The sequence below is a fragment of the Rousettus aegyptiacus genome, unplaced genomic scaffold, assembly GCF_014176215.1.
Source record: "Rousettus aegyptiacus isolate mRouAeg1 unplaced genomic scaffold, mRouAeg1.p scaffold_m13_p_6, whole genome shotgun sequence".
NCBI lineage: Eukaryota > Metazoa > Chordata > Mammalia > Chiroptera > Pteropodidae > Rousettus > Rousettus aegyptiacus.
The window spans coordinates 89,553,781-89,573,638 of record NW_023416309.1 but is presented as its reverse complement, the minus strand read 5'-3'; the positions used below and the strand labels follow the sequence as shown (position 1 = coordinate 89,573,638).

Genomic DNA, 19,858 nt, shown 5'->3' with positions numbered 1-19,858 from the left:
GTGATGTCTGCCACAGGTGAGGGCTAAGGCATCTATAGGACCTTTGCGATCCCTGGAGTAGATGCTCTCATAGTAGATGTTCTCTTCTAACTTGACACGAACCCTCTGTGTGAGTAGCACGCAGAAAACTGGGGAGTCAGAGTCCCTGATGCTCAGGAAGCAGAACATGGCTTGTTCAACTGTTTTTATATTATCCATGGCTCGGGTTTGAATAATCTGTCCCCTGATACCACTGTATTTCAGAAATTGCTACCTAAGGCAAATTCTCCACTTTTAAACTCATTTCCTGAGTCGGTCTTTTTAAACCCCACATTAAATATTGATCTGCCCTGGAGAGATCTAATTTATTTAGTAGAGACAGGTTTGACTCCACCAGAACTGTCAAACCCAGAAATGGGGCCATGGACCTCCTGGAGCAATAACCACCCGGGATGGTGACAGACAAGCCAAGGACACCAGAAGCAGCTTTCTTCCTCTCTCTGAGTCTCAGAGACAGGGCCTGCCTTTCTGGTTTTTCTCTCACCTCAGACCGATTGTCAGAGCATCTTTGAGAACCATTCCTATAAAGATGAATGTCTGAAAGTCGAGGTGTTCACTCTGTGTTAGCCAGACGCCCCTCCCTGTGCCTCAGACCTGCGGGCACACAAGGGCGAACCGTAGAAACCTCTTCTGCTTGCTCCCACCTGCTCTGCTGCTGGGGCTATCGCTCCCAAGCTCTGACCCTCAGACTCTGCAACTCTCCCTCAAGCCCTGATTCTGTCTCGGGAAGGTGACATTTCTACCTGGACCTGGTTTTAAACCTTAGCCCCAATGGACTTTGGCTTGACTGCTTTTTTTCTGAATGACAACACACTGGCTGTCTCCTAAAGGAACCCACAGTTTCAGCTGATCAGTGTGACTTCAATGGTGAGAGCGGGGGTTGGGGGGGGAGAGAGAGAGAGAGAGAGAGAGAGAGAGAGAGAGAGAGAGAGAGAGAGACTCGACCTGTCACAGCTGAGGACAGGAACCATCTCCCACACAGCCAGTCCCACTTGCCAGGATAGATCAAGATTCAGGCTCCTACCCGGCCTCTCCCTGGGAGCTGGCATCCTCCACCTTCTACACTCAGAAGCACTTGTTTCCATCACTCGCACTCTGTTGATTCAGCATAATTTCTCTCCACAATTTACACTTCCAAGCACAAATGCCAAGCTTCCCTTCTGGGTTTCTGGCAACATCTATTTGGGGCCCCTCAAATAAGAGCCCCTGTAGCAGACAACGCAGCCTATCTGTGGATCAGGGAACCATATTGTAATTAAAATCTCAGCCAGTTGTCCTGCTGTATCTGCATTTCCTCCATTAATTCACCCATTGATCCCACTAGCTAAGTAGTGTCATCATCTCATTGAGAGAGATGGGGAAACTGAGGTTTTGAGGCTGTAGCCACTGGTCACATACAGCTAATTGAAATTAAATTAAATTTAAAATTCAGTTTCTAAATCTCACTAGCTATGTTTCAAGTGCTCAACAGCTACACGTGGCTAGTATGACAATATTGACAGCTCAGAATTATAGAACATTTTCATCATTCCAGTAAGTTCTCTTGGACAGCATTGCAAGGGGTGAAGTAATGTCCCTCTGCCATACGAAAAATGAGAACAGAGCTGGTGTCCAAGCAGGTCAGTTTGCCTGCAGAGCCTGAATGCCTATCCACTGCCTTCTCCTGAAAGGAATTCAAAGGAAAGAGGTGAGATGAGCAGGAGGTCAACCAAGGGGTCTCACCAGACAAGGCATCTGAAAATCGGAAGACCTCTTAACTGCCTCTTCGTCACATGACAGCTGTCAACAGCGTCTTGAGCAACATGGTCCTGATGCTGCTCTTACCCCATCAGAGACATCTTCTGGGCTGAGAGAGCTGAGAGAGAGGTGAGGGGTTTAGTCTTCCTCCAGCAGTTCCATCTCCCATGCCCCCAGAGAGGGGAGTCAAGCACACAGTGGAGCACCAAAGAATGTCTTACACATGCTGCCACACCCCCAAAGACTTCTTGGAGATGATGGAGATTGATTAAGGTCATTGATCTCAACATTTTGTTTCTTACCTACAGTTTTGATTCAGTATTCATTTATGATATACCTGTTATGTGCCAGTCTCTGATTTAGGCACTTTTCACATAAAGGACTCAAATAAACCTTGGAGTCCCTGTGGCTCCAGAATGAGCATAATTCCAGTCTTGATTTGTAGCTCTCAGTATTAAAGGGGATTCAAATTATAAGTCACAAGATCATTTCTTTTTTTTCACTGTGTATTCGAACGTACACTTTTTTAAAGTTTCATTGAAATATAATTCACATGCCATCTAATTTATCTATTTAAAGTACACAATAATTTTACAACACTTCTGCCACTTCAAAAAGAAACTTCATACCCATTAGCAGTCACTCCTACTCTCCAAGCCCACAGCCCCAGGCACTAGCTGATCTACTTTCCATCTCTACAGATGTGCCTATTTTGGACATTGTATATAAATGGTATCATATACTCTGTGCCTTTTGAGACTGGCTTCTCTTTCACTTAGCATAATATCATAGTGTGATTAGTATGGCATTCTTTTTTTTTATTGCCAAATAAGATTCTATTGTACAAATATACCACATTTTATTTATCCTTTATCAGTTGAGGGACATTTCGGTTGTTCCTCTTTGGAGCTGTTATGAATAATGCTATGAACGTTCATGGAAAAGTTTTTTGTGGTCATATGTTTTCAGTTCTCTTGGGCGTACATCTAGGAGTGGAATTGCTGTGTCACATGGTAACTCTATGTTCGACATGTTGAGACACTGCCAAACCGTTTTCCCAGGGAAAAACAAGGAAAAATCGACACCTGGTGAATGTCAGGAAAGATGCCCAGGTTGGCTGCTCTCAGCACTCCAGGAATTACTAAATGGATTGGATCAGATCCGGAGGCAAATTCTGCATGGAAAGAAGCCAGTTTCCAGACCCAACCCTTGCCTCCCACCCACACCACCAGCTCCGCCCAGCCACGCCATCCCTGAGTGTCGGGTAGGTAGAAAAAATAAGACTGAAGTTGCAGCCACTGAAGTTCATTGCTGCCAGTATCAGGCGCCACGTGTTTAAGCTTTCCTGCACCTCTGCCATCTTGCCGCTCACCCAAGAGTCCCAGGTCACAGCAAATACAGGACTTGGGGGCCTGGGGAGGGCTCCCTTGACTGACATAGGCTGTGTGAAGATAGAGCCGTGTGTCTAAGATCTCAGCATCACTCTGACTGCTGGGAGGACTCAGAGCAGGCAGAGCATGGCAGCTTGGAGAAAACTTTTGAGAACTATTGCTATTGGCAGGGAAAAACCCATCTGTTATTTTGTCTTCTATTTGTTTTAGAATTTCAACAAAAGTGAGCAGTTGGGCTGCTCAACTTTATCTAGCAGTTGGAAGGAGAAGAGTTGGAATGAAAATTCCATCTTCCAAACATGCAAAAAGTTGTCTCTTCTTGACACCATTCACAGACCCTAAGCTCTCTAGTCGACCATGGAGCCATGAGATGTGGCCCAATCAGAAATCTGAACTGTCCACATACAGATCTCTAAAGTGGCCCAGAAAATACCTAGCTCTCACATCTCCTTGCCAGTTTGCGGTGACAGACAAGGACCTGAGAGTAGGGAGGAGAAATAAAGTCCAGAATAAGTCCTTCCTGCCACAGAATGGCATGTCAGCCACCTCTGGTTAAAAATAAAACCAGGTGCACCGACGTGGCAGAAAAGGCACCTACCATCCTTGTTTCCTGCCCTGACCTCCTGTGACTTGCCACACCACAGCCTCACCTGGGTCATCCCAAGGTGCTTTAGGTTTAATGCAAGGTGACCAACTATCCCAGTTTGCCCAGGACTGAGAGGGTTCCTGGCATATTGGACTTTGTTTTCAATCAGAGACAGTCTCAGTTAAACTAGGACTAGTTGGTCACCCTAGGTAATGATGACTGGTACACGTGGATTACATCTCTAAGCGTGGCTGCCTGTTTTAAGGATCAAGGGGTTGCAAAGCCTCCCTGGCACCCTTTGAGTCATCTTAAGCCCCTGACTTCAAGGGTGAAGCTGAGTGTGGAGCACGTGAGGGTGGAGAAAGCTGAAGGCAATGGATTTCCACCCATAGCACTAAAGTCACTTCACACCTCCACTCCACCCCTCCCCAATTCCCAGACCTAAATCCATCTTCTTCCAGCAATGTGACAGCCTCTCACACTGCTCAACTCTGCCCAGTCCTGCTATCCACCATCTCTCTTCTTCCTGGCCCTCGGTATAGTTAAGTAGAAAAGTTAAGACTGAGGTTGTGGTGCCTTGGCTTGATTACCTCCCAACAGCCAACCTCATTAATAGAACCTTGATTTTATTCAGCTCTTGAGTAATTGAGGTGCCCGGCCCCAGGGGCTGAGTTGTGGCTATTTCTTTCCTTTTGCTCATGATTGGTTTAGGAAGGGCAAGCAAACCATGTCTGGCCAAGGAGATGTCAAAGAAAATTTGCTGGGGAGATTCTGGGAAAAGGTTTGGGTCTAACACTACTTTTCTGCTTTGGAAGTCATTGAGTGATGGCATTATCATGTGGCCTTGCAAGGAGCAGTGCGGGAGGTAGGAAAGAGGATCACAGAGACCCCAGCCCAGAGCCTTGCCATTGTTGAGTTATTGAATGAATCATCTACTTCAGATGTCTTGTTCAGGGGTCTAGACTCTTCAAAGAAGTCAGAGTAATGGGTATCCTGTGGCTTGCAGTTAAAATCTCTTGATAGAGAAGAAGGAAGCTTGAATCCCTGTCACAGAGAAAACCATGAGAGGAGACCTAGACTCTCACCCTGTCTTCAAGTAGGACAACCTAGACACACATGCATCTGAGTTCTCCAAGACAGCAAATTCACAAGCTTCCTGCCTCTTCCTCTAGCACTTCCTTATTGTCGTCACTCCAGGATGACTCACCTCCTTAGATGTGGAGGGCCCTGGGGCCACCTCCATGGAACTTTGCAGCAAAGGGAGCCAGCTCAACACTCTAAATCCCTTTCTTTGGAGGGGGATGGTGATCAAGAGAAGGAACTCTGAAGTCTTACTATGCACTCCTAAGCAAGCTACTTAACTTCTCTATGCCTCAGTTTCTTCATCTTTCATGGGGACAAAAGTGCCTAACTCGCAAGGTTACTGTGAGGATAGTAAGGATGAAATATTGAGTGCATCTGACACTGCATCACAAGTCCCCAAGACTACCCTCAAATTTAATGAGTCACAGACTAAGAAAAGCTATTATATGCATGATTAATTTATCACAGCTAAAGGATGTAGCTTAATATCAGCAAGGTAAAAGGAGCACAGGGCAAGGTCTAGGGAGACTAGCACAAGCTTCCAGCTGTCCTCTCCAAGTGGAGTTATGGGGACAATGCTTAATTTTCCCAGAAATAATGTGTGGCAATACATATGAAGTACTGTCAACCAGGGAAGCCCACATGAGTCTTGGTGTCCAGGGTTTTTATTGGTGGTTTATCACTAGGCATAGAATGCCTCCATAGCTAACCTTAGTTCCTCAGTCTCCAGACACTCCAGAGGTCAAACTGATACAGCCTGACCCAAGGACCCTGCCGTAAATCACATTATTAGCATAAACTATCTGGCATGACCCAAGGCCCCAGGTAAGCTAAGACACTCTTATCAGGCAGCATATTGCAAGGGCTTAGAGGATATCTCTTAGAGTTGGTCAGGAGCCAGATCTTTCTTTGAAATATGCAAGGTTTGAACACCCCACACTTGCTGAGTCAACTATTTACTGCACAGACACATAAGAAGCACCCAATGTTATTTTTGTTTCTGACGGGGCTGAAATCTGCCTCCTCCTAGCCATCATTCCTTTATCACTGGTACTGCCCTATAGGATTATGTGACTTCGGTCCAATCTTTTTTCCTAATTGTTGGGGGCAGGGGGAAGGACCTTTCTTTTTCATTCCTCTTTCATTATGGAGGCACAGACCCCTACTTAAGTTGCATCTTGGCTTCTCCTTCCCCTCACTTCTCTCCCAGGAAAGGGGAGTGACTTTCTCATTGGCAAATTTAGGAGAAGTACCAACTCTAGCACAGCTCACCTCTTCCTCTCTCTTGAGCTGTCCCTCTGTAGAGAGGTCACGCTATCTGGTTTACAGAAGCAGTCCTATTACATGCTGAACCTGCAGCAGACTCAAATCCTTTTCCATATGAATCAGTCTCCTCTGCACAGGACAGTAAATTTTTTAAACCTCTTCTTAGAGTTGGCCAGGCAAATTCGCTTTCTCAGATACATTCGTAAACACATAAAGGTAGCTACAAGATTTAGGGGTATAAAAATCTCCCCCACGAAACAATCCTTTCTCCCAGAGCTCGCCTCATCAGTTTCAGCGTGCTCACACATTGTCTATTCAAGAAGTATTTTGCAGATATTCGTAAGGTTTCCAAAATACAGCCTAGTGGTAAAGAGCACAGCCTCTGAAGTAAAACTTTCCTAGGTTCAAATCCCAGCACTACCATTTATCAGCTGTGTGACCTCGGACGAGTTGCTGAGCCTCTCCGAGCTTTAGTTTCCTCAGAATCTTACAATGAAGATATAATAGTACCTACCTTCAGAGGGTCAAGCCTGGTGCCTAGTCTATATTATATTCTCGATAACTATAAGCCAGTAGCAGTAGTAGTAGTTGTTGTAGTAGTGGTAGTAGTAGCAACAGTAGTAATAGTAGCAGCAGCAGTAGTAGTAGCAGTAGTAATAGTAGTAGCAGCAGCAGCAGCAGCAGCAATATTACCAGTATTTAACATTATTAATACCACTTCAGCTAAACCTTCCAAAGTAGAAATGGCCTAAAGTTAGAATAGGGATGCAGCCTTTCAGGGAGGATGGCCGATGGATGGATATTGCAATTAACAATGGGTCACGGGGTCCATTTATGAAGTTCGCCTTGGGGATTGAGATGTTCGAATCTTATTTGGAAAGATTCTAAGAAGGGACAAGGAGGACGGCTAGGGCTGAACGAGAATATCAGAGAGGACGGCATAGGCCGTAAGACTCGGGCGAGGAGGACAGAGGCCCGACTCTTCCGGGTGCCTCGCTTCTGTGTTTAGGGGAGAATCCCTGCTTCATGGCAGTGTTTGAGGGGATCAGAGAGAGACTATGTGACTCGATGAAACAGAATGCTCATTAGGGAAAAAGCACAGGGCTAGCTAAGGAATCCCCTGAGTTGCCTGAGTGACAATCTCCACCCTCCAGAAGAACAGGTCTATAAATCAATGAATGAGGTTCCAAAGGGACAGCAGAATAGTGAATGAGCACAGGTGACCTGGACTTGAACCAAAGTCCTGCCACTTTCTAGCAGACCCTGAGTAAAGGATTGACCCTCCCGAGATCAGCTTCTCCCTGTGCTTCATGGGGAAACAACGCTGGCTTCCAACGGTGCCTGTGGAGTAAGTAGGATGGCGTGTGTGCGTTGCCTGAGAAGTGGGCACCATAACAATTTCTGCTCCATGGGTCAAATGTGAAAATCAGTTTCACTATTTATGGCCCCATCTTATAGGTGTTGCGTCATCAGTGCACTGAGCTCACATGACTCCACCCACTGGAGCACTAATAAGCTGTCAATCGGGTTGGCGAGACTTCAGACTAAATGGAGAGGAAGTAGAGGTGGGTGAAGGCAGCAAAGTGAGATATTACAATCCAACAGTGAAAGCAGACATAAGAGTCAACGAGGCGAGGGTAAGAACAGCAAAAGTAAAGTAACCTGAGGTCATTTAGTGCATGGGCAAACGATCGACCCCTCTCAGTAGACCATGCATTAAGTAACGAATCATAAGAGCCTTGAGTCATTAAAAGAAAGGTAAATCTGTTAAACACAATTGATTTAAAAAGATTAAAAAAAAACATGTTATACATTTGAGCAATATTACCATTACAAACAGGAAAACAGTTAAATGTGGAAGTTACAGATGTCTGAAAGACTTAGTACTGGGGCACCTCCTTCTTTGATGATGCTGGGTAAATGGAGCTTCAATGAAAGAACATACTGGGGTCTTTTCACCTCTCAGCAAGATGTTATTTAGGTAGAAGGAAAGCAATGGAAATAGGGGGGAAGGGAGCAAATGGACGGGGACTCAGGGTTTGTCCTTCCATTTAAAAAAATCTTCGCCTTGGCTGCTCGGCTAGAAACTTGGCTTCTGCTTGAGGAGGCCTCAGTTTGCCTGGATCTTCCTGGTGAAGCTCAACACCTCATGGCTCCTGCCCAGCAGCATGCACTCCAGCCGCTTGCACTGCTCCCGGAGCTGCTTCTCACGGGGCAGCAGGAAGGTGAGGACCTTATTCCGCACGATGCCTCGGTCCTCCTCCTCCCTCAACCGCTGCTTCACTCGGGCTGCCTGCTCCTCCTGCTGGGCCAGGGCCCCATTCATCTTACAGAAGGCATCTTCCAGGTAATGGATGGCCATCAGCGCTTCCTTCTTAAAGTCCTCCAGCTCCCGCTGCACCATGGCCACCTTCTGCTGCAGGATCTCCAAGTCAGCTGGCTGCAGGAGGCAAGAGGACCACGACGGGGGGAGGGAAAAGTCTCCAGACTGGAGACCACTCTCCACCATCTTCTTCCCCTGTAAAGTATTCACCTTCATGAGAATGGACCCAGCGTGATAGAGTGGTTCCATGGTCTTCCTTCTCGTCTGGACAAACAGAGGGAGCTAAGAGACCAACCACGTCAGTGAGTTTTTGTTTTGTTTTATTTTGTTTTGTTTGCTAGAGACACAATCATTTGGACTGGAAAACCCACAAATTGTGACATCAGGGCCCCTTCAGCCAACCAGGAGGAAAGCCGCAATCCATTCATTTGCATATTGTAGTCTCCTTGGTTGGTTATCCAGGACTTGGTCTGCTCATCTACCCAAGAAGTATTTAATCATCCCTCCTGAGATGTGGCTTCTGATTGACTCATCACTCTTCCAGAGCCAGAGCTCACTCTCTCCTTTAACCTGAGGGACAAACCGAGGCTCAGAGCAGGGAAGTAAACCAGCCAAGTCCGGGTGGTCTCCCACACTGGCAAGGGGCCTGGAGGGTCTCAGAATGATCTACAGGCTTCAGTACCTCATCAGTGAAACAAGGACATTGTACGAGATGATACAGAATCCCACTTCTCATTATAAAATGCTATTTAAAAAAGTAATTTCTGATTCCAATTCCATATTCCTATCATGATACCAGAATTCTCAATAACTTTAGAAGCTGCGAGAAAGGCACTTAGGTTTTGATGTATGGTCCACAGCAGTGCTGACTCCAGATGTGCAGGGTAAAATCAAGTCATTAATTCATTCACCCGCAAGTACTCATTGAGCGCTCACTCTGCCCCAGGACCAGGAAACAGAGTGTGTGGTCCCCTACTGCCTGCCCTGCATGTTGACAGAGGTGAAAAAAAAAAAAAAAAATGTATAGAAGGATGAATCTCTCACTTCTTACCTCATTGCTCTAAGAAAATATTTCTAGCTAACCTGTGTTTGGTTTTATCAAATACAAATCTCTATCTTGCAAATCTCAATCTCCTGCCCAGACTTCTCTCCTAGCCTCCAAATATAAACATCTCTCCAACAGTGTGCCTCAAATTCAATCCACCAACAGCTAAACTGGTTATCATTTCATCGAACTGGTTCCCGTGCAGTGTTGCACCCATGCCAGTACTTCGTGGGTGCTAGTGGGATAACCTAGACCCCTCCACACCCAAGTGGCTCTGAGTCCTATCGACGCCACCATCTCTGAGCACTCTAGCATCAAACCGCCTGGGTAGGGGTCTCCACTCCACCTCCTACAAGCTGTGTCTCTTGAACAAACTACTTTACCTCCTCGAGCCTCAGTTTTCTTTTCTATAAAGTCAAGACACTAATTCAGCAGTGTGCAGGAGGTGTGCAGCTCTCTGGGAGGAAAAAATAAAAGCAGCTCTGATTTATAGTTGTTACCAATTTCCATGGTGTAAATATTCCCACTGTGACTGATTTCAAGCTACCAATAGGATGCCTCTGGGAACAGATGTACACAATCCACCTTCATGAACCTATGCAAGCTGACTCTGTAACCACAGGGCCTGTGATGAGAACAGCTGTCTTCTCCAAGGTGCAGAATTGACCTATCCCGAGTGCCTTGCAGTGGGCATCAGAGAGGGCATTTTCCAGGGAGGTTCATGGCTGACCTGAAGTGGAATTTTGAATCTCAAGATAGGATAGCAACCCCAAATATTGAAACAAAATGTTTGGTAGAAAGAGCACTGTTCTAGGAGTCAGGAGATTTGGTGTCTGGTATTGCTGTGTGACCACAGATCAATCACCTCCCTTCTCTGAGCCTATTCCTTCTGTTGTGATGTTGAGAAGGTAGGAGATAGCTCCTCTGAGGTCTCTGATGGTCTAAGATCCGCATACTCCTTTTAACATCTCCTGAGGCACTTACCACCTTCTTCCTCTTTTTCTGTGACCCAGGATCTGTCCTTCCAGGTCCCTGATGGCACAGTAAATTCCATGAGGACAGGGACTGTGCATTTCTCATCTTATATACCCTCAAGTGTCCTGCCTGGTACCCTCCCCATGATGGCACTCAGAAAACTAGATGAAGTAGACATTACCTTCACAGGTGGCAATCAGATCCAGCGGCTCCCCGGCTTTCCCTCTGACAGGATGACACCTACTGGTCTGAACAGGAACAGCACCCTCTTTATTCCCCTGCCTAAGATCCAGATGAGAACAGGGAAAATGATATATAAACAGCCTGTGGTCTGGTGATGCATTAATTAGGGGTGTGTGTGCAGGTGCAGCTTATAGTAGGTTCTCAGTAAATACTTCTTGAATCAGCAGAAGAAAAAATGTGTCTGTTTTCTCGATCCGGTCATCTTCATTTTCCCGTTTGTGCCCCTTTGTCTGTCTGTCCATCTGTCTGTTGTCTCTCTGTCTCTGTCTCTGTCTTTCTCTGTCTCTCTCTCTCTCTGTCTCTCTGTCTGTCTCTCTTACACACACACACACACACACACACACACACACTAATTCTCTGCCTCTTCGTCTCTGTCTCTCATAGGGAATGATGAAAGTCATAACTAGAGCTGTGAAAGAAAAGTAGTGAAAGTTAAGGAACGGCAATTTCTCAATTTCTCTGCTGCTTTTTACTGAAATTTTGGGTTATTTCTCCTCAAAACTGGCCGGGGAGGACCTCATTTCCACCTGAGCCTCAGCAGGGGTTGAGAGCAAATGAGCGCTCTGTCAGCAGAGGACTGCAGGCTCGGTGGCCCCCAAAACTTCAGAGTGTCCCCAGCAGGGGCAACTCGCTGGGCACATGTTTTGAACGTCCCCCTAGAAGTTTCATAGTCCAAGCCTGTGCCTTCCTCACAAAGCGCGTTTCATGTATCCTAGGAAAGAAAGAAGGCAAACCTAAGTTTGCCCTTCAAGGTGTCAAGGGAAAAGAAATCTAACACTTTCTGGCAAGGCATCTCTGGGGCCCTGTCAGAGGGGTTTCTCTGTCCCTGTGTCTCAGAATAATGGGGGGACAATCAGGGGTATGAACCCCGCAGAGTTCCAGAACCCAGACCCCAAGAATCAGATTCAGCCTGAATGGGGAGGAGCTCAGGAGCGGGAACTGAGTTTTTATGAGGTCCTCCACTGGGGACGTTCCTGCCAGACGCTGTCCTCGTGGATCAGCAATCCTTCCCGGCTCCTGTCACGTGCTCCCTGCTCATCCTTTTGTCTCTGCATGTGAAATAAACCTCGGTCCTTTTTACGATTAAGAAAGGGGACACAACACAAAAGCTCCTCACATCCTGTTAGAGTCACAGTCGGGGTCCCATTTCCAACCCAAGCACTGTCTGTGGGGTTGAGTTCCCGTAGCTGGCACAGAGAAATCATGGGGCCCTCCTGGGGCAGGACTGGGCCTCCCCGAAGCACAGGTCTCCCAGTGCAAGGACCAAATGGGGTTCTGTTCCCAAGCCAGAAAAGGGAGGATAGGCAACCAATTGTGGCTTCTACACACACACAAAAAAAATTGCTATATTTAAAGAGAAAACACAGTGAAAGGAACTTCCTTAATCTCTAAAAATGAACTACTAATATCAGCTCTCAAGCAGTCTTTTAGGAGTCCTTAAAACTTGTCTCTCTCCCCTTACCCATCCCCCCAAAAAAAATATTAAAAAAAAAACTCAGAATCCAGAGCAATCTCTCACCAATACCAATGAGCCTGTGGTTGGATATTTCCAAAGCAGAGAGGGCAGTGGTTGGCCCTGCCAGTACACTGTCTTCCCAGAATCCCCTGGGCCTGGGCCTGGACCTCCCATGGCAGCTGCTGGCCTGCGGGAGGATGCTACACAGCCATTATCTCCCCATATGTGCCTCTATCAGCAAGAGAGATCTTGACACACTGTATCTTGAACTCCAAGCCCATAGAGGGCCTCCCTCCAGCCTTCCACTCATCTATCCATTCAGTTGCTTATTTAAGGACATTCACCAAGCATCTGCCCTGTGTACACTGAGCTGGGATTCAAGGTAGCAAACAAGGTAGAGAGAACTGATCTCGAGCCGCTAACATTTCAACAGAAGGAGAGTGACAACAAAGTGATGTAGTTAGCAAAGTAGGTGCTTTGGGCTGGTCTAAGTGCTCTGAAAGAAATAAACAGAGCGAGGTGATGGAGAGCCTGCAGGGGAGAGGGGCGCTCTGCGAAGGCCTCGGTGCAGTGAGGGCATTGGGGGTGAGGCAGGAAGTATGAAGAAACCTGGGGGTAATGTTCAAAAGGAAACAGTGAGTGGAGAGGCCTTGGGGTAGGAGCAGGCCCAGGTGGCCGGAAGGCAGGGGAGGTACAGGGCCGCAGCTGCACGGGGATCCCCAGTGTATGCCCAGTGCAGTGCGAGGGCAGCTAAGGGTCACTCCAGCTGTGTATGACTTCCACCTCTGTGGCTTGTATTCCAGTCTGGGGAATGGGGACAAGGCTCTGATGGGGGTGGTAACCAGGATCAAGAACCAAACTCAGTGCAGTTTACCGTGATTAATTAACCCGGAGCCAGGGCCCCAAGGCTCGGTGCTAAAAATACCTGCTTCCTTCTATGATGCAGCAGCTGCCACCCAGCAACTTTTACCCGTTGTCATTTATCATAATTTGACACTGATAGGGAGTGTCCACAAGGCTGTGTGTCTGCAAGAATCGGACTCGTCCGCAGCCCATGAGCCAGCTGGTCCATGGAAACCATTCCGGGTGTTTTCCTACCTGAACTCTTCTCCCATCCCTGAGCCCCGCCTTGGACACCCCTGGATGTGCCTGCCACCTGCCCACCGCCTGCCTGCCGGGTTCACCGCCCCTCCTGGAACCCAAGTGGACCCGCCTCCGGGGTGGGAGCCAAAGCATTCTCGAGAGCAGGAGCGCATCGTCGGATGCCATGTTTTACACTACTGCAACCCTGCAACTCGGCTTAGAGCCATCTATCAGAGGCCCTGCCAGCCCAGGGTGGCACTTTAATTAAAATATGTAAAACATCCTGGTGGGAGTGGATCCGAAGACACAGGAGCAGTCCTTGGAGCTGCAGCGGAGCTAGTGGCCCCGCCAGCGGGCTGGCCCTTCTCCAGCCCCGCAGACCCAGGACCGCTCCAGGAGGGCCCTCCAAAGTAGGCCAGACAAGGTGATGTCTGCCCTGCACCCTCCACCTGCTCCACCAGGCATGCAACTTAGCTGGGGCAGAACATCCACACAAAAGAGAGCCTCGTGGGGTCCACTGGGGAGCACGGTGACCCCGAGAGCAGGCCAGGAAGGGCCTGGCATCACCCCACTTGAAATTCTCTATCCCACTCTCAACACTCATTTTCTTAAATGACCTATCATAAAGCCAGTACCTGGACACTTATATAAACTCTTTAGAAAAGCCATTTCCATTTCCAAGACTAATGAGCTCCCCAAGGTTCCTCTTCCTTCAGACTGCCTTCTATGTGGACTGGAAGCATGGTTCTCTCTGTTTAAGGCAGAGATGAGCCAATTTTGTTGCAGAAAGGCCAAATCAGAAAATATTATAGACCAAAATTTGTAATCTCAACATTTTCTTAAAATGAGAAAAGGCAATTATTCTAAGCATCTTTTTTCCCCCATTATTAAAGGAATTCGTGATTTTTAGTGAAATGTCAGAACTCTGGAGTTCAGGCCTCTGACACATTTTTTAGGCACAGACACAGATAGTGGGGAGTATTGAGGAGTTTGGGGAGGCAGATTGGACCCTGAGCCCAACCTGAGACCAGGGACCAAAAAGAGCTCCATCGGAAACCTGCGTTTGGGGGAAACAAGGGCCCGGGGTACTGTCTAGAGGCCAGTCTCCAGGGAGAATAGACAGAGTGATGGGTAGCAAATGCTGTGTGGGTGGCTGATTCTTCTTCCCACTCAAAGCCCTCTCCAGAAGAGCAGGGCAGGAGGGCGCCTGCCGGCTTTAAAACCCCCTTCAAGGCAAGTTGCTACTCCCTCCAGCCCTCACCCCTCTAACCAGGAACAGAGCCAGAGCCACTGCCTACATGTCGGGGTGTCAAACTGAATTATGTGCGCTTAAAAACCCAATCCCTTTCTTCCTGGGTTACTTAACTGTCTGCCTGGCGAGGCTAGAGGATTACTGGTGACAGACACCAGGGCCTGCCTGGCGGCTCTAGACAGAGAAGCTTTGATCACCTGGAAAACTCCAGACACCAGGACTCCTAATGATGAGTAATGAGCTCAAACCATTGGAAAGTTACCCAGGGCCATGCGGTGGGACACACACAGCTTCCCATGGAAGCCTGGGCCGGGGAGACAGGGTGCAGTCATCTAGTGTGCTAGGAAAGGGCATGGCTCCCCTCCCGCCCCCACCCAGGGTCCTGCTGCTCACCGATGAGGCAGAGCGGTTTCTAGGCCCTGGGCACTTGGCTGCTACAAGGGTTGGTTACGGTCTAGTGACCAGTTTATCTTTTATTAAGAGTGCGGCCTCATTTATTCATTTATTCGTTTGTTCAGTTATTCATTCATCCATCCATCCATCCATTCATTCATTCATTCATGTATTCAAAACACATTTATCAACTGACTACGATAAGCTAGCACGGTGCTAGATGCTCAGAATACAAGACACCAAAGATGGAGTTTCTGTCTTAAAAGAACTCAGAATCTACTGTGGTGACAGCCTAGCAAGTCCAACAACACAGGTTCTGTAAGGGGCCTCACTGCTGGGCTCCAGACCACCCAGAGCAGGGGACTCTAAGTCAGACTGTCCCTTCCCATGCTGGGAACAAGGAGCAGGCTGCGGATGGAGTCTGAAGACCTAATGATGAGTAATGAGTTCGAGGTTCAGTTTGCTCCTGTGGGAGTTCGTGATCTCAGCTCACACCCACATCCATTTATCTGGGACTTCCTCCTGCTCTGAGGTTGCCGGGAAGATGTTGACCCTGAGTCCCCTGTTTTGGCTTCATGGAAACTGAAGCCCAGTGATTGTCGAACTTCATCATACATTATAATCGTCTTGGGAGAGCATTAAAAGTCATGTTGAAGATGTGGATTTCACCCTCCAGAGATTCTAATTCAGAAGGTCTTGGGAGGCTGGAGTTAGACAACTAATCCTCTTGATTTTCCCTGAACCAAGGGAGTTCCTGGGATGTGAGACTCAGTTTTAAAACCAGGACAGTCCCAGAAAATCTGGGGCACATCATTCTAGCTGGAGCAGGCATTGTTAGTCTCTGCCCACGGACATTCCTTCCTTCCTTGGGTCACAGAATCCTGTTGTGATCAGGCAGGCAGTAACATGCTTTGGGAAGGTGAGCCCTCACACAGCCCCAGGTGGTGAACCTGGATGCATTCAGGATTTCCATTCCCCATTTGCTATTGCTTTATTTAAGGTGGGCTTGTAAAGGGAAGACTTATGGAAAGGTATTACATATGATATAAGAGAATGAGACTAACAGAAGAAGGAGGGAGAAACAGACAGAGACAGAGAGACAGAGAGGGACAGAGAGAGACAGAGAGACAGAGGTCTACCTCTTTTTATGACCCGGATATAGCTGCGCGAGAACATGATGGTTGGAACTGTGGCAGCTATTCTGCAATCATGAGGTGACAAACCTAAGGATGAAAATTCAAACGTGCTAAGGATGAATAATTAGATAAAAAGAGTCTCTATTTTATATAACATCACCGAGTCACTACACCAAAACTCAAACAATCTACCTCCAGTCTAATCGACCTGTTATTAAATGCCTTCTTTGCTCAAACACTTGTCATCTGGTATTCTTTTAATTGCAGCCAAACACATCATGACTGTTACAAAGGATTTAGAAACTGGCATTTTTAACAAGATCCCTCAGATCACACTGATGCTTTCTACCAATCTATCTAATCCAGTGGTTCTCAAAGGGTGGTCTTTAGTCCAACAGCAATTGGCATCTCTTGGGAACTCGTTGGAAATGCAAATTCTCAAGCCCTATCCAGTTCTTCTGAATCAGACACTCAGGCAGAGGGGAGGCCCAGGGGTCCCATCTTCTCTTCCTGGCCCAGAGAAGCAGGTCAGCTGGCCTTTTATGTCCCAGGTAGTCCTCTGCTTCTCAACTTGACATGTCACTCAAAAAACCCGTGAGGTTCCAACAGACAAAAACCGAACGGTAGACTTCATGTTGTGACGGGGATCCATTCTTAGCTAAAAAAGAAATTATGAATTACCAATTACACTTCCTCTTTAGAATACTTTTTCAGTGATTCACATATGCTCCTGAATTTTGTTTTTGTTTTTTTCTTTACAACGAAGCACACTGTCAAACGACTATTCAGTAAGCATCACGTCATAAAATGAAAAACAATAATCCTTCTTACCATGAATGTAGTGCTTTCCGGTGCCCAGCCCAGGCGCTTTGTGGGCACTATCCCTTTGAAACTAAAGAGCCATCAGCCCAGGCATGTGAACAAGGCTTATCCTTGTTCCGGTTGGATTAGGTATGAGTCTTATAGCAGCAGCTGCCTTTTGTCCACCTTCCACTCATATTTATTAAATAAGGCCAGGATGCCCTAAAACATTTCGCCACTTGCACCACTTCCACGGCGTGGTCCAAAGCTGGCAGCACTGCCCACACTGACCCACTAGCCAACAGCCTCTCTAGGATGGCGGAGGCTCTAGGAACCAAATCCAGCATGCGGAAGGCATCCAGTGGTTTTTGAAGTATATTATCAGAAAGTGAGGGTTGTGCCCGAGTCCTACCTGGTCCTTTCTAGTCGGAGGGTCACTGTGTATCTGGCTCCCACTCCTGCTGGCCTGGCGTTGGGCTCCTCTCTCACAGGCTCACCCGCAGCCACCCTTATTTTCAGGCTCCCAACATCTGTGGACAGGACCTAGGAAGAGACCGGCTCTGCTGGTTTTCAGGTGCACTCACACGCACAGGCAGACACGCTTCCATCTTATGAGTGCTCAGCGGCCTACGTACTTCCTTAATTGATCTTATGATTAACACTTTTCTTGGCAATAATCATTTGGTCATTATTACGGCCCAGGCCTAGACACTAAATGGTCCCTCTCAATAAGACAGTGGCATGGGGTTGCTATTGAAGACGTGAGAGTTGGCGTAACCAGTGAAGCCGGAAAAGGCCAATAATTGGAAATCTTTAAGGCTACCTTACAGCCATCCTGTTAAGGGGAGACCATTTGGAAAGGGAGCCCGGAGAGCTAAGCAGGGAAGACCCAGTGACTGCCACGTTTGAGGTTATACTTGCAGCCAAACCGACAGAGCCAAGCAGGCTGTCTCCTCTCACACCCCAAACGTGGCCTGACAGTCCCGTAGATGCCCTCCTCACACAGCACCCCCTTTCCTTCTGGTTTCTATCCTCAGGCACCTCCCTGCCAGCCACAGAAACATGTTTTTGCCATAAGCCCAGTAGCTCCAAGCCACACTAGGCCCATCCAGGGGAGAGAGTAGAAAGAATGGCTTACAGGCCTCACTTTTAAAGGCTTCTTGGTCTAACTCAGGGCACTTGGGTTGGGTAGGGGTCGACCCGATCTCATAGGTTGGGGATGACAGGTCAGCAAAGGTTGGCCGAAGCCCCGAAGGAAATTGCTCCTGAGACACCATGTTCTGGGGGCGATTAACAGGCTAGTGCATGGGAGAGGCGTTGCCCGCGAAAACCTGCTGGGCCCAGGCGCTCGTCGGAGCCAGGAGCAGGCCGCGCCGGTGCCCGCGCCTCCCCTGCGCCCCCCACACACACACACCCGCAGGGTAACAAAGCCTTCAGGAATCAATCAGCTGTGGCAGGATGCACCATCCTGTCTGAGCAGCTCCCTTTTCTCCCTCTGTTCTTGTGGGGGGAGGTCACAGTTCACATCAAATGTCATTAATCACCTTCCTGGGGGCTGGGGGCTTATTGGACAGTCCTATTAATCAGAAGCCTATCACACCCACAGCCTGGCTGAGTCGCCATTGTCCTGTTCCTCACCTATCATAGAAAGATTAGATTATCAGTGACAACTGAGACACCCTTTGAGTCACCGGGAAGCCAGAGAATGGGGCTGCCTTTATTTTTTTATTTATCCTCCTGATTCGAGGATGAGCTGTTTCTTGTCTTGTCACACTGCATCCTTTTCTTCAAAGAATCGGCTTTAAGAATCCAATTTGTCAAACTGGACAGTCATTGGCAAATCCATAAAAAAAAAAAAACTAAACTAAAAAAACCTTAGAGACTTTATCGAAAAAGGTAAAATAAAGCAGAAGGTTTTAAATGGAGCCAGAAAGGATTAGAAAATAAGTTGTGTTTGACAACAATTAATCTCTGAAAAGCAAGGGCTAAAAAAAAAAAAAAAAAAAAAAACCCTAGGCAGAGATGAGTCCAAAAGGGATTCTGGCAACCCACACTGGAGTCCAGCCATGACCTGGGCATTCATCCTTCATCTCCCTTTCAGAGGTGGGTCAAGTTGAGACCTGGTGCTGAAAAAGAATGCCTTGCAAGCTTCCTCTTAACTTTCTGCATCCCAGGAGCCACAGTAACCCTGACACAAAACAGAACCAGGGCATGGCAGCACAAAGCACACAGCTCCCTACCTCTCTCCATTCTGCGACAGGCTCAGTCACTCGGCAGCAGTGTAGCCCACCCACAGTGACTGCTGTGTGGGGTCATGACAGAAAGGGGCGCTTTCCAGCCCTGTGGAAGTGTAGAGACCAGGTGAGCACATGAAACACCTAGATCACGTTAGATGGGCTTTAGGAATGTGGATCTCGGGGGCTACAAACCCATATCCTTAGAGGGGCCAGGAGGAAATGGGAGCCAGGAAAGACGGCAGAGTGTAAGCCCATGCAGAGGGCGCACAGGCTGCCCACAGGGCAGCAAAGTCCGTCCCCTGCTCACGGTTGCCCTGGGGAAGGGGAGTTCAAATCCATCAGATCCAGTTTTTCATGAGATCATGGAGATCTGGATTTTTATGGGAATAGTCCCTATTCTAAGTGTCGGCAATTTATTCAAATAACATTTAAAAAAAAAACTGTGCATAATGAACAAAACCTGTTAGTGGGTCCAATTTGACCCTCATGCCTGGGATTTGTGAAACTGATCTAATCTACTAGCCTTGGTACAAATAAGGACTCTGAGGCCCAGAGAGGCCGGTAACTGCAGATGTCACATAGCTAGTTAGGACAGAGCCAGTGTGAGACCCTGGTTCTTCAGACTCCTGGCCCAGAGCTCTGTGCTCCAGACATGAATATATGAACATGTATGTGACCAGTTAGCAGGTCAAGGGCAATAAAAGTGATTAGAATTAAGAGGAGAGCCTAGATCCACAACTTTGCCTTGAAATCAGAGAAGGGATTGAATTAGACTGTGGCTGTATCTTTCATACTATAGTCACGTAATTTTT

The 19,858-nt window shown here is 47.6% G+C and overlaps 1 protein-coding gene and 1 long non-coding RNA gene across 2 annotated transcripts; both read right to left on the bottom strand.

The window, feature by feature from the left end:
• Window positions 1-8,212: 8,212 nt before the first annotated feature.
• CCDC182 (coiled-coil domain containing 182) lies at window positions 8,213-8,674 on the bottom strand. The gene has a single exon (XM_016130832.2). It carries the CDS (start codon window positions 8,672-8,674, stop codon window positions 8,213-8,215), a length of 462 nt encoding a protein of 153 aa, XP_015986318.1.
• A 7,586-nt stretch (window positions 8,675-16,260) lies between these two features.
• Window positions 16,261-19,239, bottom strand: LOC107503024. Its single transcript, XR_001595127.2, has 3 exons — window positions 19,050-19,239; window positions 17,222-17,352; window positions 16,261-16,666 (listed from the first exon to the last, which is right to left on the bottom strand). It is a non-coding gene; the product is annotated as an uncharacterized LOC107503024 (long non-coding RNA).
• Window positions 19,240-19,858: the final 619 nt, after the last annotated feature.